The sequence below is a fragment of the Chrysoperla carnea genome, chromosome 3 (assembly GCF_905475395.1).
Source record: "Chrysoperla carnea chromosome 3, inChrCarn1.1, whole genome shotgun sequence".
Lineage (NCBI taxonomy): Eukaryota > Metazoa > Arthropoda > Insecta > Neuroptera > Chrysopidae > Chrysoperla > Chrysoperla carnea.
Window position 1 is genome coordinate 86,447,057 of NC_058339.1, and position 24,018 is coordinate 86,471,074.

The 24,018-nt window shown below is 29.4% G+C and overlaps 4 protein-coding genes and 1 non-coding gene across 8 annotated transcripts in view; 2 read left to right on the top strand and 3 right to left on the bottom strand.

The window, feature by feature from the left end:
- Positions 1–3,389, top strand: part of LOC123296717 (partitioning defective 3 homolog) — a 170,674-nt gene extending 167,285 nt beyond the window's left edge. For all 4 annotated transcript variants that reach the window (XM_044878318.1, XM_044878317.1, XM_044878319.1 and 1 more), the window contains one exon: positions 1,905–3,389. In XM_044878318.1, the coding sequence (XP_044734253.1) occupies positions 1,905–2,409 (505 nt within the window). In that variant the 3' untranslated portion in view covers positions 2,410–3,389. The remainder of the gene's footprint in view (positions 1–1,904) is intronic.
- A 2,868-nt stretch (positions 3,390–6,257) lies between these two features.
- Positions 6,258–11,693, bottom strand: LOC123296311 (4-hydroxyphenylpyruvate dioxygenase). Its single transcript, XM_044877771.1, has 10 exons — positions 11,685–11,693; positions 10,142–10,168; positions 9,482–9,544; positions 9,307–9,411; positions 9,034–9,249; positions 8,873–8,973; positions 8,260–8,452; positions 8,071–8,190; positions 7,204–7,443; positions 6,258–6,334 (listed from the first exon to the last, which is right to left on the bottom strand). Exons 1-10 carry the CDS (start codon positions 11,691–11,693, stop codon positions 6,260–6,262), a joined length of 1,149 nt encoding a protein of 382 aa, XP_044733706.1. The 3' UTR covers positions 6,258–6,259.
- Positions 11,694–12,761: 1,068 nt separating this feature from the next.
- On the bottom strand, positions 12,762–14,166 carry LOC123296312. Its single transcript, XM_044877772.1, has 2 exons — positions 14,026–14,166; positions 12,762–13,401 (listed from the first exon to the last, which is right to left on the bottom strand). Exons 1-2 carry the CDS (start codon positions 14,164–14,166, stop codon positions 12,802–12,804), a joined length of 741 nt encoding a protein of 246 aa, XP_044733707.1. The 3' UTR covers positions 12,762–12,801.
- A 3,968-nt stretch (positions 14,167–18,134) lies between these two features.
- Positions 18,135–24,018, top strand: part of LOC123295397 (huntingtin-interacting protein 1) — a 48,613-nt gene continuing 42,729 nt past the window's right edge. Inside the window, exon 1 of the mRNA XM_044876737.1 lies at positions 18,135–18,354. Coding sequence (XP_044732672.1) covers positions 18,271–18,354 — 84 coding nt within the window. The 5' untranslated portion in view covers positions 18,135–18,270. The remainder of the gene's footprint in view (positions 18,355–24,018) is intronic.
- On the bottom strand, positions 22,793–22,865 carry Trnak-uuu. The gene has a single exon. It is a non-coding gene; the product is annotated as a tRNA-Lys (tRNA).

Below are 24,018 nucleotides of genomic sequence, written 5' to 3' on the forward strand. Positions count from 1 at the left end.
TAACAAATGTCTATCATAATTTTGTTTCGTATCAAGCAATCACAAAGATCAACTCTCTGAAGTACAGATTGTTCAAATGAGGCTCCAAGTGCAGCACCAGAGGTTAAAGGTGGAGGAGGAAAGGTACTTAATTTGCACAATTAATTTTTTTTCTTATTTCAAGTGATAGAATCTTGAACATGTACGGAAGCAGGTAGAAGTCAAACGAGCAACAAATTACATTCATTTACTCAAAATTTTCAATAATTTTCAATGTGTTAACAATATCTTATTTGTGTTTCATAAAATTTTTTTCCATTATTTGTTTTGTGCATGTTTTGACCTTTGAATGTTTTGGGATTTTGCATGCTTTCGTTATTTATATCTAGTAATAAAAAAAATGTTTATGGAAAGGAAAATGAAATAAAAATTCGACCATATTCTACTACACAGGGTGTTACAAAAAGGAATTTTCCATAAAATAGGAACAGGAATATGGGAGTAACCGGGTATGTGCAATCGTAACAATGCATACCAAAGAAGGAGATGAAATGCTTAACAACAAAAATTAAATAAATTTTTTAAAATAATTGGATTTAAAAACGTAACTGGAATGGAAAAAGGCGTGACAGAAGCTTTTAATTTATTTATTTATTAGAATGTACTTCTAACAAACAATTTCGAAGGTTCAGTAGCATATGGTATTTGGTTGTCTAAAAATAACCATAGCTTGGATGTCCATCAAGTTTAAGCCCGTAGTACCTTTAAAAAATTACCTGAGCCTGTAATTAAAAACTCCATGTTCATTATTTTCAGACTACCTAAGGCAAAAGCCTACAAAAATTTGGCTTGTTACGAAAGAAGAATACTACTTTATACCTAATAATTCTCTTTGCAATTCGAAAATTTGTTAACTGCCTCTTTTTTGTAACACCCTGTGTATTTATCGTTTTACCATACAAATATTCACTTTTATCATGAGACAAAAATCTGTTTTAAGTTAGTTTGACCATTATAGTCATGTTCATAAAAACGTTCATAGATACATGTATTATTTGTGACAACAGCCATGTTATTGTCCATAATACTGAGACGTAGTGTATATATATATATATATATATAAACATCAATACACACACAGCCTGAATATTAAAAATTTTTTTTTGTTTCTTTACCTTACCAACAAATTGTAAAAAAGATTTTAATTTCTAAATTTTCCCAATTCTTAATTTTATTAGTTTTTTAGAACATTTTTAAAAACAGGTTTTTAAGTATACACGAAACTATGTTTTTTTACCCGACTGCGCGACTACACTAGAGACCAAACGCGTGGGTCGATTTTTGTGAATATTGTGAAAATAAAAATACAAACTTTAAAAAAAAAACCGACTGTGCTAAATAAAAACTCAAAGAAAAAAACAAGTCCAGTAGTATAGTTAGCGACTATAACAGTTGAACCCATTAAAATCTAGACCGAATTAAATATTTTCAATAATGAGCCCCGCCTGTTAAAGTCACTATGTAAACTATTGGACTTGTTTTTTTCCTTTCAGTTTTTTGATTCCAAGAAAACGATTAAAAATTTACAAAGTAGTTGTGTGTGTGTATTGAGTATATGTATAGATACGGTGTCTTAGTATTGAACACTGTTGTCACAAGTATTGTACGAATATAATAAGAACATATTTTTATGGACTTGACTATAACGATTGTAGAGTTATATCAAACCAAAGTGGCACTGAGCAAGAAATATATATGTATGTGTACTCATATCTACACTCTCTTTTGCTCAGTTACGCTTTGATTTGATACAACTATATTACTTACCTTAAATAAAATAGTAACCACACTTTAATAAATATTCACACAAAAAACTTCTGGATGATTAAAATATTTAAATTTAATACTTGATTATTGTTATCTAGCCGAAGACAACAACATTACCATTCTCAACGACAACCAGCACGTGATTCCCAACAGCGGCCAATGTCAAACTTTTATGAATATGAAAGTATACAATCACTAATGAATTCACAGCCCAGATCATTAATATCTTCACCTCACAGTACAAATCATGACACGCATAACGACATACCACCAGCACATCATATCACAAAATCATCGTCATCATCTTCAACAAGCACCAGTACGACACGTATCACATCCAACGCCATTGATAAAACTACATCAATAACTAAACAACATTTTACACAACATGCAAGGCCATATCAACCCCCACCACCGATATCAAGAGGGCATGAACCTACGTATGGGTCACGTGCCATGAATGGTAATCCTAGAACGTATCAACGTTATGTAGCCAATCATAATCAACGAAATGTGCATAAATTAAGTGGAAATCGTGGACCTTTTATTACACAAGTGACTATTGAAGATCAAACGCAAAAAACTGCTGGATCTAGAGTTTAAAGTGTATTTTATTATTCTTATTAATTATTATTATTATTATTATTATTTATTTAAATTTTCAACATCGGTTGTATTAGAAATTATGTCCATATTGAAATTGTAAAAAAGACGTGAAACTATAGCGAAAGTAGCGGTTTGTAATTATTATTGTATTTTATGGTTTTCATAATTATTATAAACTTAGCGATGTGGGTGGCATTGTTATAGATGAATATGTCTGAGAAGCGGAGGTAACAATTCCACCATTATTATTAGAGAGAGTCCTGCCCGATCCTGAAAACGTAACCGCCTCTTGACTATCCAGTCTGGTTTTCTGGATCAAATAGCACTATGAAGATTGTTATGGCAGAATCTTCTATTTTCGTTTATTTAATTTTATTGGAATAAATGAATGTTTAGGATACGGATAATATCTTTAAGAATTTTAAGGCTAATTTCGGTGTGGGTTTTGTTAGATAATCCAAATTCAACAAGAGTTTTCCACGTGAATGCAGGAATCAATCCACGAGCACCAAAGAACAGGCCAACAACTTTGAACTTTTGAGGGTCAAAATCTGACATCTTCCACCTAGGTTCACGACACAGGGTTCATAGATTGCACTCTTCTCCAAATCAACACTTTCAGCTTGTCTTGTATTCTGTTCAAACTTGTTGGGCCAAGTATCAAAGCTTAAGACTTACCCGCAACAATGTCACATCTTCTGGTTGACGAGTCCTCCGAGATGCATCTGATCTTCTGATCTCTTAATACACATTCCTTCAAAGTTTTATTTTAAAACCCAACGCATTTTTTCTGATACATTCGATATCATCGTAAAGAATTAAAAAAAGAAAACTTTGTTAATTCTTTATTTAATTTTTGTTAAGGCAATTTAATTCATCTCATTATAAGAAAACTATTTTGCCATAGTGAAGAAAGACATTTCATATTTCTAATTAGAAATATTGTCTAGAACACAACATCAATCCAATTAAGTATTCATTTAAATTATTAATTTTAATATTTAAAAAAAAATCATTCTAATAATGATTTTATGTGATCAATTTCTACATAATGTGCCCTTAAAACATCCGGTAGCTAAGCATAGGTTTAAGTTTTTTTTTTTTTGTAAATATTAAAAAAATTTAAAAATGTCTACCAGACATGTGCCTTTACAAATTAGAAAACATAGAATTATTTTACGTAGTTCAAAATTAATTTGTGTTGATCTTGTAAAGTAATTTAGACAATTCATCTCAATTAATTCACTAAATGATTCGTTTAGAGAATTAATTGAAATGCTTCGTGTCTTGTCGCAGTATTACAGAAATTTGTTCTTGACAATCGAAGCCAAACAAATTAACAATATTCGGAATAATCGAAAATTATTTTCCTTTATTAAAATTCGAAAATTAAATCATTGCGAATATTTTTTATGTTTCTTACAAACGAATTACCTAAGCTTACAATTAGTTTGTAAAATTTTTGAATCGTTTACCTCTAAATTACTTTACAAGACAGTTTTAATGTAAAAAAAATATGTTACGAAAAAAGTTTCTATATTTTTTTAGAAATTTAAGATTTTAAATAATTTTTTTTTTTAATTTTAAAAACTGTTTTCTGTTTGTCTTTTCTTTTTAATTTTTCAATAAATATAAAAAATACGTACTTCAAATGAAAAAAGAAAACAATAATTTCAAAAATATTCTGATAAACCCTTTAAAAACGCCGCAAAATTATCCTTTTTTATAGAATAAATACAATTTTGAAAAATCGTAAGTGGTACAATTGATTTTAGATTGTTGTCGAAAAAATTTTATAGAACAGAAATAATTAATAATCTATCGAGTTTTTCAATAAACACGAAATAGATTTGTACTTTTATTGATTTTTCAGAATTGATATGATAAATTATAAAAGAGGAAATCGAATATGTTTTTAAAATGACGAAAAGTTGTAATTAAAATTTCGATTGTGATAAAGTAACAAAAAAACAGACTGTTATCACTATCTCTAGCCTTTTAACCATGGGCGAATTAAAAATTCAACATTGAATTTAAATCGAGTGATAACGATAACAGCTTGTAAATCGTTATATATAGATTTCAAAGAAAATGAATAAAATGTTAAGAAACTGTTTTGCAGTAATAATAAGAAACTCAGTTTTTAAAATTTTTATTTTAAAATAAAATTAAGTTCGCATTTTTAAATAATTACAGAAATACCTCGATAAAACGCCTATTAAATCATTCCGTTCGAAATTGTTCAAAAGAATAATAATTATTGTGCCTAAAGTAAAAGTCGTGCTATATTTCGTAAAATATTTAAAATGTAAATAAATAAAAATATTTCCACGTTGCTAATTGACCTTGTTTTATTCGAGATATTCCTGTAAATTTTTAAATAAACTAGTGAAGTGTGATGTCATAAAGTAGAAGAAAGAAATATTTTGGAGCTCTTTTAGAAATAAATAATACATCTTTCTCTCTCCAAACAGCCACTCCACTAGTTTATAAGAAAAACGAAACATAGGTATTATAAATTATTTTTAACGCCAATTATTTAACTTTTTTTTTTTTTTTTTGAAAGGTCTCCTTTGTGTATGTTGTGTATGCATCATATTCAAGATTCTGCGATTATTCTAATAAATATTTCTTATTCAAAAGTTAGGCAAAAACTATTTTAATGAGAAAAATTATTTTCTCACTTCTGTGCAAAAAATGTCAACTTTTTTCCCACTGTGCAAAACGAAGTTGCCGCTTTCTGCCTCAGTCGTAGAGAAAAATAGTATACACACCATGGTAGCAAGTAAAGAATGTCTCAAATCTCATGTTTGTCACCCTCGTTTTCGGCTCGGGCGACAATGAACATGACATCTGAGACATTCTTTACTTTTGCTCCCTAGGTGTGTAAATATACTATTTCTTTATCCATGGCCGAAAGTGCGTACTTTCTGCTTCCGTTGGGAGGTGAAAAATCCGCTTTGGTACCAAAGCATAAATATGGGAGTTTCGGCCTCCCAACAGAAGCAGCAAGTATGTACAGCCGAAAATAAAGGAAATAGTATTCATCACACGGGCAGAAAGTTTGAGAGCCCCAAATTTTGCGACATGATTGGATCTTACCGCGCAGTGCAGGAATCTCAAACTTTCTGCCCTTGTAGTGTAATGTAATATTTTAAATGATTTTTTATTTTTATTTTATGCATGATTTAGCTCAATAATTATTATTAAAAGATGATGTCATTATTCTTTGGGTACATTTTATAATTATTACAACACAATTAATCAAATTTTAAAAGCTCGCACATGTGACACGTTTTGGTGTTGCCGATATAGTTTTCATTTAAAAAATTTTTTCCCAACTTTTGGATTTATCCAAATATACGAGAATTAAGATTAATAGAATCGTAAAAAAATTATGAACACGATGCATACATACTTTCCAAAAAAAAAAAAAGAAAAATATAGTTAAATGAGTACCGTTCTAATTAAATTATATTTTTATATATTTTATTAAACGTAACGTAAATACAGTAGATAAAAATTAATTTTTACAATCGGCTGTTATATAATAAAATATATTTTAAAATTAAAAAAATATAAAAAACTATGAAATAAATATATTATATATATATAGATAAATTTTTTTTATTATAAGACTCGCATCAAATTAACATTATATCATTAAAATAATTACATTATAAAAATTACATTTTAATTTTTAAGATAAAAAAGTATATTTTTATTGTAAATAAAATTGTGTAAATCTCTCCCCCGTATTGAGAAAAAATTTGTAAATAAATATTCTTTTATACTAAAAATAAATGAAATTGAAAAATATAAGAAAATTGATTATATTTTTTTTGTTTTATAAATTCCCTCGTAGATTTTGTTCAATTTCAATTGCTTCGAATAATGCTTGGAAATTACCAGCTCCAAAACCCTGTACATTTAAAAGTATTTAAAAAAAAGTTAATTATTTTTAAAGCTGCACGATTGTTCGGTCTCCCTTGTCGAATGGAATTAATTTTAGATTGATTCAATCAATTGTTCAAGGTTGATTCATTTTAATTGAGCTCACCATTTTTTTATAAAGCTTCATTTACCTTAGTGGGAAGGAGGAGGAGGCAATGTCTCATCTTCTCCGTCACTGTCCTGCTCTTGCCATGAGGAGATGGATTTAACTCGGACTCTCTTTGACGACCTCTTCGACCTAAAGTCCGTCGACGTCAAAGCACTCTTGTTGTTCATAAACAGCTTCATTGAGTAGTGGCCGTGATGGGCCAAATCTTTTACGGCATCACAATGGACCCTATGATCTAAGTGTGTTTGACTTTTTTGTGTCTCGCCTGTCTTCGTCTCGCCTTGATTGACTTCGCTACAAAGGCGAATATTTGTACCCGAGTTAAAGGCGATATAAGGCACTCAGAGAAGTAGTGGCGACTTTCGTATGACCTTGAAATCGTTCACTTACGAAAAATATCTAATAAAATAAATGTATTTTCTTTGTCAAGTGGCGTAACTTCAGCAGTCAACTCTTATTAAAAAAGTGGACCATTAGAAGAAAAACGGTTGGCTGAATTATGATGGATCACCATAATATATATCTCGATTTCTCACAAGGTTGCCGAAATCCTTTAGACATCGATAGTTTAGTGCTCATGATCAAAATATGACCCACCTTTTACCCCTCCAATTGAAAGCGTTAATTTTATGAACATTTTAGGTACCTGATCAGAAATGTTACGGTCGGTATGCTAGGTTCGATTAGAGAGACCTTAAATTCATCGTATTTTGTGTTAATATACTTACATCGAAATTATATCTTTGTATGACTTCAATGAAAAATGTTGGTCTATCTTGCATATTTTTCATGAAAATTTGTAATAAATATCCATTTTCATCATAATCGACCAAAATTTTTAATTTTTGTAAAACATCCATATCTTCTGCGATTTTGACTTTACTAACAGCAAGTCGTTGTTTTAACATATCGTAGTATGTGTCAGGGATCGTTAAAAATTCTACACCTCTTGCTTTTAGATTTTCAACCTAAACACACAAAAATTATTTTTCAGTTTACTTAATTTTAGATGAATTTGTAACTAAAGGAAAATGTAAGTCTCAATAATTAGGATTTTTCATTTTTTTAAATATTTGCTTAAGGTATTTCTAACGACATGGACTTAAGTATTTTTGCAGGAAATTTTGCAAAGAGGTAGTTTTTAACAACAAAGTTATAAAAAAATTGTAAAATAGTAATATTTTTGAACATTTTTAGTTAGCGTTTTTGCTCCAAATTTGCAATAAAAATTAGATATATTTAAATAAAGAAATTAGGGATGCTTTGAGCCCTCATTTTGAGCCTAAATAGGATTTAATTTAGGCTCAAAAGTTTAGTTTAGTTTCAAAAAGCAATAAACAATGATTATTTTTTTACGAATATTTAGTCTAATATTCGTCAATAATATAGCAAAAAGTGTTAATAATGCAACACTCGTTAGATATCGTGTAGCAAACAATGTAGGTACGCAACTAAACTTGTGGTATAATTTTTAAAAAGTTTATAAAGTAAAATTTAAAGTTAGTTATTGAACAAATTTTTGTACCAATTTTTTTTACTTATCCCTTCTAGACAACAGGAAACTTCCTAATTAACAGTTAATAAAATGAACTTACAGCTGTGATTATGTTTGACGTATTCAAAGCAATGTGTTGAACTCCAGCACCCCCATTGTACTCAACATATTCAGAGATTTGACTTTTCTTTTTCCCAGGCGCTGGTTCATTTATTGGCATCTATACAAACAAAGGAAATGATTTACTGAAATTATTAACAAGATCGTTTTATTTTATCTTCAATCATACCTTAATTGTTTCTTCATAATTGGTCATTACAATCGATCTCAATGCTGAATATTCTGTATGTAATTGCGTATCGTCAACGGACCAGAAACGATGAAACATTAAATTAGTTTCATACCATTTGGCGGCATCTTCCATTTGTAAATCAGGTTGATTTCCAACAACATGATCAGTAAAATTTAGGTAAGTTGTTGGTCTATGGAAAAATAAATATTTTAGAAAACATAGAACGAAAAAAATTGCAACAAGTGAAAACAAACAATTGACTGAATTATTGTTGAAATACCATGTAAAGATAGTGTTGATCACGCAATAGTTTGTTTTTTTACACCATATAAGTAAAGAAAGATAGCCAAACATACATACATACATACATACTTAACTGATATTCCCGTATAATACATACTATATAATTTGCACCTAATTTGCGCTCTCGCGGGTAAACAAGGACGTTTACGAAAAAAATGTTTCAAACAAAAGTTGTTTATTTTTTTATAACGAACATTTAAACTTTTGTTCTATCTCTTACGGTTAACAAAATGTGTCCCACGGACTGTATCTTCAAATGGGAATATATTGTATTTTAGATACAGCGTATAAAAATTAAAAAACTTACAATTTCCATCCTAAAGGATCTTGTTTTTGTGGACGATATCCTGGTAAGAAATCTCCTTTATATTGTGAACGATCTACAAACGTGTGAACTGTATCACCATACTTGAAAAAATAAAAAATTTTACTCAACTTGTAATTCGAAATGTTTTTAATTCAACTTACAGTTTGAACTGTAGCTCTTCGAATAACACCAAATTCATCAGTTTCTTCCCAAATATCACGTACAATTTTTGCTCCACGTTCCTTAGCACGCCTGACTATTGTATCTAAATCTTCAACTGAAAAGGCAACATCTTTCACACTATCACCATGTTTAACCAAAAATGGACCCATTTCTGGGTCGTCTGGTTCGTATGCAGATTGAAATTCAAATATGATCTGCAATTTAATTAATCGATTAATAAATTTTACAATAATTTATTTAAAACAATTTACCTTGTTTTGCCGAACAACGTGAGCTGCATATTTTCGATTTCCAGTCTCTAATCCTTTGTAAGCTAATGGTTCGAAACCTAATCTTAAAATATAATAGCTGGCAGCCTAAAAAAATATTAAATAATTTTTATAAATTCAAAAATTTTTATTTTTCGGAAATTTTATTAAATTTTACCTGTTTTGCATTTCCAACCCAGAACACCACGTGGTCGAAATGTAAAAATTTTCCACCGTTTGGCTAGAAATATAATTTATAAAACTTTAATAAACATATCCACATTTTTTTTTTTGATAACAGGTTTTACAGAACTAAAAATTGTTATTTCTTTATTCAACTGTGACCTTTAGTAGGATTTCAAAGCTTTAAGTCACATTCTTCAAATTTCCTATATAAATTAATTTTTCACGTCCTCAATGAATTTCCAATCTAACATATTTTTATGTCCTTATCCTTATTACTTTATACAGGGTGATTTTATTGGGAATGAAAATACATTATTTAGATTCTTTATGGGGGGGGGGGGCGTATACGTCTTTAAAACACCAAACAAATTTTAAACAGAAAATTCTCAAAATAATCATTTATTTTAACAGAGTCTTCTTGATCGTAAACGTAAACGATCGTTCGCGGCCACGAAGACGTTTATATGAGCTGATACGAATTTTTACGTTTTTTTAATTTTGCGAAAAGTTATGATTTCATCCTTAATTTCTCGGGATCTGAGAAAAAACAAGCAACATTTCTTAAAAATTTTCCTTAAAATATCTCAAGCTCGTCATAAATAAGTCACATAGAAAGTTCAGTTATTAAAACCATTTTTATTAAAACAATTACCTTTGGGCCCTTATCCGTATACGTCGTCTGAAAAACAAAATAAAAAAATTGATGAAATTTCGCTGATAATTATTTTTTAAATTCTTAGCTTACCATTGTAAACAAATTTTAATCGCAAAATTATAAAAAAAAACTCTCTATTGTTGTCTAAACTCAAATTGTAAAATTTTCAAAACATTTTCTTCTATAATTCTTTTATATATAAGTTTTATTGACCAATCATATTGTTCCATTCTGGAGGAGTGGTAGGCAACATCCACAATATTCATGATCGAATGACAATAATATTTAAAAAAAATATCTACTATTGAATTAATTTATGGCTATGTTTTTTTTTTTCAAAATAATTACGTATAAAACAGGAATTTATAATTTTTTTAAATCAACAGTTTTATCGTCAAGTGAATATTGCTTCTATGATTCCAAGCTATTATAGAAACAAAAGGCGTATACCCCGTGGTTTTTATCTGATAAATAGCGTATACCCTGTGTAAAAAAAAAAATAGATATAAATGCGAAAAAAGTAGGAGTTGAAAATGGGTGTGCTTCAAAAACTTAAAAAGTTTTGCATCGATTAAGCTCAAATTTTGAATCGATGTAAACCATCTTCAAGGATTGTTTTTATCTATATTTAACCTTCGGGGTGGAAAGGTGGGGCGTGAAAATGGGGATGAACAATAGAATATTTTCAAGCATATCCAAGTGGGGTATCAAATTAAAGAGTAATACGTGAACATTACAAAACTTTAGCCCCGACGCAAGGGGACATGGTGGAGGGGAGATTTTTTGTTACGTGTTTATAGGACACCAAGGAAAATTCAATTTTAATTTAATCTAGTCATAGGGGAGTGTCGGGTTCCAGTGGGGGGCATACATAGCCCAAAACTTTTTTGATATACTTATATTGGCTTAAAATTATCATCTAGGAGGTATTTAATGTCGCTAAATATGAATCCGATGTCAGATTATCAGGTTTATTCCGAAAATTGTGACATTTTTGACCGGAAATTCCACTTTTTGACAAAAAAACGGCAAAATAAGAATTTATCGTCCAAACTGTGCACTGAGATGTATTTTCGGTCGCTGATTACGAATTCGATGTCAAATAACACGGATTAGATAACGTATTGCGAAAATTTGAAACATAAAAATTTTTTTTGCTTCAGCGCGTTAGTAACTCAATTCTTGGCAAAGTCAGAGAACTTTTTTCGTAAGATAATATTATAAAACAGCTTTTTTTTTGAAATTTTTTGTCATGAAATAGCAATTTTTACTAAACTTTGTGGATATGTAATTCATATCAATAATAACAAAGAAATTTGCAAATAACCATAACCTCTGAATGCAATTTTTGTTTGTATCGACGAATTGGTAAACTCGTACAGTTTTTCTGAAGGCAATCATCATTATTAAATCATAACTGTGATAACATTTATAAGAGGGGCCCAATCGATCTTATGATTTTTACGTAAAAAAATACAAAAATGAAGTAAACATGTTTACTGCACATTAAACTGGTTTTTAGAATTTAAATATCATTTACATATGCCATGTGACCAATGAAATGGCATTAATGATTCTAGAATGAAAAATATTATTTATAAAAATATTCCAAAGAATTTTTTTTTAGTAAATATAAAATTTAAAATTTGAAATAAACAACAACAAAAAAGAAGTTATTCAAAGAATTTGAAAGATATTGTATCCCGCATGGAAACAATTGTAAAAAATTAATAATTTGTTTGTAAAACAAAGCGTGGTGAATTGAATATAATCCTAAAAAGGATTAATTAATAAAAAAATTTTTTACTTATCACCATACAAATTGTATATAAAATCGTAGATGCTTCTGCATATAATCGCTTAACTTACTGAATTGCTTGGGCAATGGTAGAGCCTTCTTGACACCTTGATACGTCTTAATAGTAGTTAGTATTGCACTTATAAGGCAGAAGGTTTAAACCAGGTCGAAGGCCAAAGAAAAGCTGAAGGTGTCATTATAATTTCTCTCCCCGTTAATCCCTCTTCAGCGGTGTTTATATCAGGACTCCAGATGCCATAATACAGGGCAATGCATTTTAATCGTTGGATCCAAATATCTTTTAAATATTTAACCTACAAAAAAGTGTTTCGTACAAAGATTATTCATATTAAAATGGGTTAAATCATGTTTTGTCATCAGATTGGACCTGGTTCTTGGGGTTGCTTTAAAAGTATAGTGTTTAGATTCTAAAAGATAAATATTTGATTTGGGTCTTCTGGGTCCTTTAATAGTCAACTTAAAACCATAATTTGAACCTCGAATAGCTCTTGATTTGCAACACTTCAAAAATTAGAAATATGTTTGAAAACTGCAGAATTTTATTCAAAATCTGGCTCAAAAGTTGTAGGACCAAAAGTCACAGCACCCTCAAAAAAGGCAAGTGAGGACCTTTTATTTCCCTGAATGTTCATTTGTTTGTTAAATTTTCCAGCACTGGGGAAACTAGCCAAGTAAATGGTCCTACTTCGATATAGTGCATAAATCTATATTTTGGGAGAAAATATATTTCAAAAAAGGATGTATTATTTTAATAAAAATAAACTATTTATTCATTTTATAAAATTAATAATAGGTACATATAATTACACTAAGATTGGAAAAGAAAAAATAACAAAAACTATTCATTATTGAGATCATCATCCAAAAGAACTTCTTCTTCTGTTTCAAACTTGCTATGAGAAAAAAGTGCTCGCTTTTTTAGAGGTCTTTTCCTCTTTGATTTTTCATCGTCAGTTTCTTGGCTATTTATCGGTGAGTAAAAATGTGGTAAACCTTTTTTTACCGGTGGCTCATTTTCATTATCTCTTGGTTCTAAATTTCTTTTTTCTGTTGGTGAAGTAGCTGAAGTAGATTTTCTAAATGAAGTAGCTGAGATCACTTTATTGTTAGTCGGATAAACACAACCTCCATTAAAAGAAGAATTTTCATTGCCTGGAACTTTCTTTTTTCCGGAATTTTTTTTCAACGCGAACGATGAATTTGCCATTTTATAAATTGGAGAAATCTTTTTATTTGCTTGATTAAAAACCACTTTTAACGGGGTTTCTTTTTTCTTAGACTGCTTTTCGTTTGGCATTATTCCAGAATTTTTCGATTCAGATTGTTTGGCAGTGTTGTCATGGTTTTTATTAAGATGCGAATGATTAATTTTTTCTTGATGTAGCGTTGAACGAGTTTGTTCAATATTATCAATTTTTTTTCGTAGTCCTAAAATTTCCTGTAAACATAAATTTATTGGATTATCAATTTGTATGATTTTAATGGAAACCCTGTAAAAATTCAATTTTCTCGTATAACATTTGAAATCGTCACACAACCGTATCTTATACTCAAATAAAAAATGTTCTAATTCTTAATTTTTAACCCCCGACCAACAAAGACGGGTGTTCACGTGTCTGCGTATCTTATTGTTATCTGTGGCATCGTGACTCCCTTTTACGTACAAAGATTATCAAAAAAATAGATATTTAAATAAAAGAATACCCGAACGTAATTTTCATACATCAATTTTTGAGTCGAAACTGTTTCCCGGAAATAGACCCGGAAAAAAAGAACAAAAAAAATATACCTACCCAAAATTTTATAGACCCAGAGTATTGTTGTAATTACGAGTTGGTTGGGTTGAGTTGGGTCGACTATAGAGGATTAGGCTGGGTTCTGAAGTTTTTAGCCCTTGCTTTCAAAAATAGGACACTATTACAGAACCTTTTTTTTCCGGTCTATTTTTCCTAAAACCATTGCGCTAATTCCGAGTAAGTCATTAGAGTAGATAAGCCGGTTTCAAAGCTAAGGGACAAGTTCCAAACCAAAAATTTCTCTCAACTTATTAATAATTACTTACCATTTGTTTCTGTTTTAAATTTTCGGTTAAAATTGAATTTTCGATTTCCTTTTCTTTTAATTTTTGAAGTAAATTTGATTTTTCTTCTTCTAACTGTTGAAAAGGTAAATGGAATCGAGATAATTTATTTTCATAATCCATCATCATATTATTTAAATCATTGCTTTTTTCATTTTTCATTTGATGAATTTCTTCATTTAACTCAGATATTTGAAATAAGTAATGTGATTGCATAAGTTCTTGTTCATCTTTGAAGTCTATTGCTGGTATTAAAGGAATCGAATTAGAAATACTTCGACCGTGTTCGAATATATTATGATTCTGTCATAGAGTAGTCAAAATTTGTGTAAAGAAAAAATTATCTGAACAATTTTGAAACACAAGATCTTTTTTGTACAAAAGTTAAATAAGGTATCCAAAAACTCCTCGTTTTTAGACTTGCCATTCCAGATTTGGAACATACATGTCTCAATAATGAATACTATTGACGAGAGAAGTACCAAACACGTATTATATTTTACAGAAAATTTTTAAGTTAAAATGTACAGACTTTTGGAAACAAGGAAGATTCGAATTGAAAATTTGTAATTAAGGACCAATTGATTCATTTTTATATATTATTACATTTTTATAACTTATAGATATTTTTGGGTATGACCCGTATCAAATTCGCCACATTAATTTGCCCATAAAAATACAAAAATAGGCTTGAATTGGTGAAAAACGAAGAAGTTATAACCATTCAGATATTGTTAAGAATATAAATCATGGAGGAATTTCGGTAGCCAAAGCTCACGTTAAACCGGACTCTTTGCTCAAATGTACAAACTGATTTCGTTCAAGATTATTTCCGGATCACAATCTACATACCGTGCATTGATTTTTTTCTGACGCGTTTATAGGATCGATTTTTGAATCCTCGCAATATTTAATCAAATTTTCATTGTCTCCTTTCCAACAAAATGAACATTTTTTATGAAGAATCTTGCGCTCAACTTTTTGAACCGATGACCGACGAAGTTAAACTTTGGATAACGAATTCCGGGCTTGACGTCAAAAATTCCCTCGAAACACTCGATATTTGCAATGTAGATGCGTTTGAAAGTTTACGGAATGCTTTTCGTTGTAACAAAACATACTTTAAATCGACAATATCTGAAGATCGGCTAAAAGGTTTAGCCTCGCTCGCACAGAGTTTTGGAAAAGTTTTTTTCTGTACCTCAGACATAACTAACTTGAACGACAGATAGTGACGGATTATCACGTTTTTTCTCTTTTAATTTTCACGAATATGTGAATTCCTTAGTTTATTACCGGATGTACTTATTTAAGGAATTACCGCATCTTGTGTCGAATACAAGATTTTAATTTTAATTTTTTATAAGATTATATATATCCGAAAATATTATACCTCTTTGATATTCTGTTACTTCTAAGTTGCGAACATTTTTGTCTAAAGTTAAATCCATTCTACAAGAATTCATGTTAAATCCAATAAAATAATTATAATTATGCAATTTTTATACATCGAACATCTTGGCACCAAAAATATTAAAGGACCTTTGAAAATTTTTAATTACCATGAAAACGCAGTTTTTTCTACATACAGGATGTTTCAAAACTGTTAAATCTCTATGCAACTTTTTGAAAATAGCTAAAATCAGTCTTCAGATTTCTAAAATCTGAGAAGACGATATTACTATATAGTAATATCATTTTTTTTTTCTGACCACTGAAAGCGATGGCAGGCTGGGAACCGATTTACTCTCTCATTTTAGTGCTATCAATGCCAACGTGTTGTAAGCATACGTGTTTTTAGTCGAACAAGAAGTTTTTTTCTAAATTAATAGTTAATCTTTTTTTTTGGTCATAAATAATAAAGTTTCTCCAAAAAGACAATCCATAAAACGTCGATGAATTATTTATCTAAAAAACTGAAATGAACCGTAAACGCTCTATCACAAAGAGCTACAAATAAGCCGATTTAGCCAAATTAACTTCGTTACAAAGCGGCTCTTTTTGGGCGCTGGGTGACTCTAAAGAAAATTGGTTATTTGTTTAATATGAATGGCTCTTGGATTAAAATCTCGACGCTTTTTGTGGGCCCAAATTCCGATTATGTTGTATTTGATTACGAAAGTTATATGGTACCATATAGACTCAACCATGTGTGCAAGGTTGTAAATCGCATACCGCGGTTGCCGAATTCGAAGGCAGCAAAAACATTTATTCGCTATTTTTCATGAATGAACCAGGATTTATGGTGTTGGACGCCCATGAGCACAAAAGTGGTAAGGTTCAAATGTAAACACGCGTTACGTATATTTCAATTTTTTACCCGCGAGTTCAATTCGTAACATCTCTGGACGCGGTCTAATTTTTACTCACTTTTAAGATATTAAAAACTTACCTTGTCGACGTAAATCATTCTTCAAAATCTCAATTTGTTCACATAGTTCTTTTTTCTCGTTTTCATACCTCTTAAATTCTTGAGAAGTAAAATTTAACTTCTCTATTTTTTCTGAAACAAATAAAATATTAATTTTATTTCGAATTCTAGCATTATTATCATTATACTTTTCAATTCATCTTCTATGGAAGATTTTTCTTGAATATTGTCAATGACTTGTTTTCTTAGATCATTAACGAGAGCTGAAAGAGCTTTCTCAGAAGCTCGTGAAGCTTTACATTCTTCTTTTAAATTGGTTATAATTATTTCAAAATTATTATTTTGATTTTTAACGGACTCAAATTCCTAAAAATACAATAATGGCAATTAATTTTGATCGTTGATACAAATGATTTAAAATTAGTACATTTTGGATTTGAGTCCAAAATTCTAAATGTTCTCTTAAGTCAGGAGTTAATTCATTAGACATATTTTTTTTTGAAGTTATTTGTTTATTTCATTGTTGTGAGTTCGTTCTTCTGTATCTTTGCTAAACGTTAAATTATATCTCAGCTAATAATGAACTTTATGTTTTTTAAAAGAATCATAAAATAAATCATATGTAAGTTAAAAAATTTCTAAACAAAAGACAAACATCATTGTAAGCATAGGATAGTGCTGCCATCTGTGATTATTATAGACACATTTTAATAATAATTAAAAATATTTTTTTATCTACAAGTACTAAATATTAAATTGAATTAGGGAAATTCAATTTTTTACATAAATTTAGCTCGGAATGTAACAGAAACATTCAAAAGAAAATCATTTTGGGTATATTAAGCATCATTTAGTTTTAAACTATGTTTAATAAGCTATCATGGCTAAGGCTAATATCACCCAGAGGAGACGTTATTCCAATTCTGGATGACAAAGAAATATGCAATTAATCTTTAGTTTTAAACGAAAACTTGTTTAATAAGCTTCCATGATACCAAAGTATTATTAGAACCCAACTGATGTAGTTTATATAGCTTTTTTTTTATAGGCAATGTACTTAGTTAAACAGTGTTTGCCAATGCCTAATTTGAATGAAAACTGCTTTTTAACGCAAATCAAAAATAGTTGAGTTATACCATTATGCTATAAGCATACATATAATTGATAGAACAAATTTATGTGCTTTTGAAAAAAACATTTATTAAATTTGATAAAAATCTATGCAGCCCTGTTAAAATACAAGCAAACTGTTAAAATACAAACAAAATAATGGGTAATTATCCGTTTTACCCGGTAATATTTTATTACCTGGCAGTACTCAAATTACCTGAAAAACGCCATTCAGCTGTTGAGGAACATCGAAATTTTATTGCTCTTGCCGTTTTTAAGAACCAAGATATATGGTAGCTTAACATTATGATGGCGTGACAAAATCATAAGTACAGGAACATAACTCATTTTTTGGCTATTTATTGTATTAGGTCGCTTAATTGCCAAACTGCTGGCAATTTCTGCGACCAAGACTTGTGGCAAACTTGTAGTATCAGCGATGAAATTAAAATTTAAAAGAATAAAGTAGATTTCTGTATTAGTAAGTACAATATTCAATCATAGAGTGCAGTAATGTATAAAATGGCTTTGACAAGTAAGTGTACATCAAAAAATATCAACTAAAGTATGTAAACACTCAAAACTAATTCAGTTCAGTGTAAGATGTCAATGAAACTTGAGTAGTTGGGTGTTGTTTTATAAAATTAAAAAGATTGATAGAAAATATTTTGATTTTATAAATTTATTAAGGTAAAAATAATGTCTTAATGTTGTGTGTTTTGTATGTGAAAATTTAGTGAAAAATAATGGCATCGTTGTCATTACCGCGTGTGTTACAACAACGAAAAACTAGTTTAGAAATTGAACGGGAAAATTTTGAAAAATTTCAGGTACACATTAATTTTTTATTTTTGTTTACTACACGTTCGTTTTTTTTTTATTGGAATGTTGCTTATTTACGTATCGCTTAACCCTTCTATTTATAGCATAAGAATTCGTTTAATCGCTTTGTATATATGCCGGAATTATACCGGAATCGTAATTTCTAGAAAATATTAAGTTTTGCTTGTGTTTTTTTCAATTATAAATATTTTTATTTTTGGTTAGTTTTGTGGTTTTAAGTGTGGCATCAGAAGGTAAACAATTCACGATTTTACCTTGAAGTAAATGCAATTTTGCAATATGACTTAAGTTATTCAATAAACATGACTAAAGTACCTATGAAAGTGTATACAATTTTTTCCCATGTATTATTTAATTTCCAGTAAAATTGTGGTATAAGATTTATTAAACAAATACGTTTATTTTTAATATAATAACCGGTGATCGCAAATATAAAATGCTAGGTTAAATAAAACTGCTATGTTTTGAATACTGTTACGAGAAATTTAGACCGGCATATTTAGTTTGAAAAAAACCCTTCACATTAATTGCTGTAATTTCCTCAAACAATAATTATAGTCTACTTCGGTCATTTTGATTCGTATTACCTTCGAAAATTCACAATATAACTTTTTTATGTGCCAGATATCGTTCGAAACCTAGTTTCCGGTATTCACTCAAGCTTGTGTGCAAATTTTATGCTATTAAGTTTTTTTTATCAAGATCGATCTGCTTGATAATCAGATATTTTTCGAGGCATAGTATGTTGTTTGTTCTATCTAACGATCGTTTTTTCTAATCAATTTGAGCCAGTATTTGTCTGTATCAAACTTGGATCATTAGTCTTGGAGCAGGCTCAGAAAATTGCAATCTTCAAGATGACGGTCAACGGACACCCCGTTTTATTGAAAGTCGGGTGAAATGATTTTTCATTGATTTGGTTTTCTTTCTGTTAAAAAATTGATATCGTTTAAGTGGAACCTAGGGAGCATACAAAAATTAATAAGTTTTTTTGGTGTGGGCTGTGGTCTAATACAGTAGAGTCTCGATAATCGAGCCTCAATAAAAGCCAGAAGTGTTCCGTTTACTTGGATTGTATGGAAAAATTTATTAAAAATAAAATAAAGCATTGCTAAAACAGTATTGGAATGTAGATATGTATTTAATCGAGACTGTTCACACAGCAATAATATTAGATGTATATACAAACAAATAATATCATTTTTGAGTGATTGGTACAGGACGTCGTAGAAAATGTGGACCGCGGCTTAAAGTAGTCCGATTACTGGACGTTTCTTATTATCGAGTGCTCCGATTATCGAGACTCTACTGCATTTTAATTATAATATAAATATCTTTACGGAGGGAATTACCTTAGTAAAAATATTTTGAAAAACAGATGTTTATGTATTGGACACGTGCTACTTAAATAAAATATAATAGAAGTATGCTTCTTTTGAACCATCTGGTGCCTTAGTATCTACCTCTGTCTATTTCTTTACAAATCATTTTTCAATTTTTTTTGACGGATTACAAATTATATCTGGGTTAAAATCTATTTTATGACTTATACTAGGTAATTTATATACTTCGTTTCATATTCAGCCATCTAACTTAATTAAGCGAGCCTGTACTGATTAAGAAAGAAAGCTTAAGAAAGGTTATTAAAAACAGCGAAAAAATATAATAATTCGACATAAAAAAGAGAAAGAGAGGCTGGGTAGTTGGCACCTTCAAAAGGCACATTCTTGACACTAATTCAACCTACATACCGACCGACAATTGGGATAACCGAAACATAATATTTTGACATAAAAAAGGGATGAAGGGTATGATCAATGGATACCCCCTAACTAGTATCAATGGTGTATCTTTGATACTATAGTTGGGGGTGCAATACATCTACGATTAAAGCTCAATTTGGAGTGTCTGTTTCTATTCAAAGCCATAAAAATTTCTAGAAAAGAATTTTTCCCCTTGGAATATCTTCCAAATATCTTAAATGATTCCTCGATTGTCCTCACACTCCCACTTCTTCCTGTTGACCTTCGATATGATATGACCTTTTTGGGGAAGACTATGACTAAATAATTAACAACTCGTTTAAAATAAATTTATGAGTTAAATAAATAAATTTTCAAACCATTTTTTTTTAAATTTTATTGATATCTTTATAATACCATAATAGGTAAATTGGCGATTATTTATAAAAAAAATGATAAAGAATAAATATTTATTTTAGTAACTGATATGATAATGTATAATTAATAAAAAAAATTACTTAATTAACGCTAATACTGTTGTTGTTAGTAAACTTTTGTTTTAATATACCAGGTGTACCATTTTAAATAATCTAGCATAAAATATCTAAAATAAAAAAAAGATCCGAGTAAAGGAATTAATCAAAGTCTCTTAAAAGTTAACTCGCATTATTCAGGATACGGTGAAAATGTATTTACCTACTTATGTGGACGTAAGACATGTTGTAGACTTCAAAGACACTTATACATACTTTTGTAAATAATAAATAAACCTCCAACCTTATTTACGAGTGCTTACCATGTGAATTATGTCTGTCTATGTTCTAATTGTGTGAGAACAGATGTGCTTGCACTGTGTATATTTGCTTTTTGAATTAAATTCACATGACATTCACATAATCATGTTTTGTCCTCCATCCATTCATTGCAAATCCAGGTGTGTTATAATAGACGTCTGGGGCTCTAGGTAAAATATATATCTCGTGTCATGTGCACTAGCCAAAGATTTAATAGCAATATTAGGGCGTTATCATCGTACTTCTTTCATCATGGTCCAATATCTATGAAATTCGTAGTTTAGAACAGCGAATAATTTTATCTTATTAAATTATCTGGATTATTGGATTTTTTTTATTTAAAAAAAGGCAGAATATTCCGAATGATCTTTTAATGATTGTGGATTAAAATTAGGGGAGGAATTGAAAGAATAAATTGATGAAGGTATTATATAAGAAAAAAGTTTTATATAATAAATAACTGATGCTTGCATGTATAAAAAATAACTTTTATTAATACATACAATTAATTAGTGATAATCTCACTTTCACTATTCACAATAATAATAATAAGAGGGGAAAGTGTAGTACCTAGAATCAACAGTTAAATTTGTGTGTTTTGTATTACCTATGCATTTAAATATCTCAATATAATATCTCCCTTTAAAGTTTAAACCACTTTTATCCATGTTTGATCCATGGTATAACATCATATGTACCATGGCTTATACCATAATGTACCTAGAATCATATTCATCAATTGTCCCTGAAAGCGGCCTCTTGAACATTTAATCATTCTAGGAAATAACATCTTAAAATATACCTAATATGATTAAAATTTTGAAAATCTTACACGTTACTCTTACTTCGCTTGCACTTAAAAGACATAAAAGCCAAGGTTTTAATACATTTATTACTTACAATTTTAATATATTTATTGTATACATATATATATATATATATATATGTATATATATATATATATATATATATATATATATATATATATATATATATATATATATATGCATGTGTCCATCGTCCATGGTATGTACGACAAACTATAGAATATTCAAGGTACATATGACACTAGGTACTTCACCTTACCCTACTTGTAGTATATAATCATATTACTTCTATTAGACTAAAAATTCGATAGTAATTTTAATTGTAATGTAAAATTCAAAGCGTAAGGGTGCTTTCTACTTTCATTCTTTAAATTAGCTGATTTGACAAATCGACCACCCCATATAAACTTATCCACTTTTTAGTTCAATAAAGCATATTTTTTGGTTTTTAAACTGTAATTTATGGTTATTTTTATTGTGTAATAATTTAGAATTTAAAATTTTAATCCATCCCAGCCGCCTGGATATCAATGTTTTTTCTGACGTTGCCAGCTGTTATACCAAAAAAATCATTAAATTTCTACTATACATATGAAAAATAAGTGTGCACTTGCATTGTGTGGTAAAAATAATAATTTTGTATTTTATACTTTTTTTCCCACATAAAATTTCACCTACGATAATTTGTTTTAATACTCTTTATTTTTTCATTGAAAATCAACGCCTACTGATCGTGCAGTATTAAATAATTTTGTATACAAATAATATAAAATTTAAATCCATTGATACAGAATATCTTAAGGGCTCTATACACGATCAGAAAATTTTCTCTTATCTTTGCAACTTTATTTTTGTGTAGATATATTAGTCTTCATTTAAAAAACAAAAACAGTTATACAGAATTTTTTCGCTCAAAAATAAAAAGTAGTTTAGTAGCTGAGTGCTTATTCTTCCAGATTTAAAAAACTTTGAGTGATATAAATTTATATAAGATATTACGTGGAATAGTACAATATGTTAAACTATTATATTCCTCACAAGGAAAGTAATAAAAAAATTTATCGCCCGAGCAGGGACTTGAACCCTGGACCCTTGGATTAAAAGTCCAATGCTCTACCGACTGAGCTACCCGGGCTGTTGAATATAGGTGAAATGTTTTAGAATAGTTTCCATTGATTTTTGTAAAAATAACATACATTTTTTGGCATATTTCCAAAGTGAAAATGAGATAATTTAATTTTACTCTATAGCAATTAGACAAAGTAGTTCATAGTACTATTTATTACCTATTATTATGACTAGACATTATGAATAACATATTTTTAATGCATTTCCAGACTGGACTACTAGACTAAATGTACATATATGATTGTTTTATATTATTCATGACTCGACTAGACTATGTTCAGTGTAATTCATCATAATGCATATTGTATTAAAGTGTATTAGAAAAAATGGTGTTATTATTAACGCTTCAAGGAAATTTTTACTAGCCAAAGGGACTATTCATGAATTACGTAAGGGTCTCGAGTGGAAGGAGGGGTTAAAATTATGCGCTTATATTGGAGGAAGGGGGAGGTGTGTAAGCAATTCATACATAATATTTTGTAAGTCGAAATTTAATATTATAAATTTAATTCCCTTTCGAATGCCGATTTATTTTACAAAATTTAAAATCTTTAATGTGTTTTTTATTAACTCTCGAATCAAAAGAAGGGGTGTTATAGGTTTGACCGCCATGTGTGTCTGTCTATATGGCTGCCTGTGGCATCGTCGCGCCTAAACGAATGAATCGATTTTAATTTTTTTGTTTCGGTGAAAGGTAATTTAAGGAAGATTGCTCTTAACTATGTTTTAAGTGTGAATTTAGGGTTCCGTACGCGGAACAACTAAATTATATGCGATGATCCTCAAAATCGATTCAGTTTGGGAAGGCTCTAAGGAAAAAGGTAATTTAATGGAAAGTGTTCTTAGATACGTTTCAAGAGCGAGTTTAGGATTCCGTACTCGAAAAATTTCTCGGGGGTTTTTTAAATTTTTTAAAATTTACTTGTCCATTTTAAATTTTATAAATAATAAACTATGAGTTTTAGTTAGGAGGTTTGAGAAACTTATGTATCCTTATATGGTAGTAAGTGGGGAGGGGGAGGTCAAGAATCGCCAAAATCATCCTTACGTATTTAATAAACGGCCTCAAATATCTTTAATTGAGTATTGAGATTTTCGAATCAATAAATATTTACTTGTTATGAGAGCCAAAGGCAAGTAAGCGCATTTCACCTCAATTT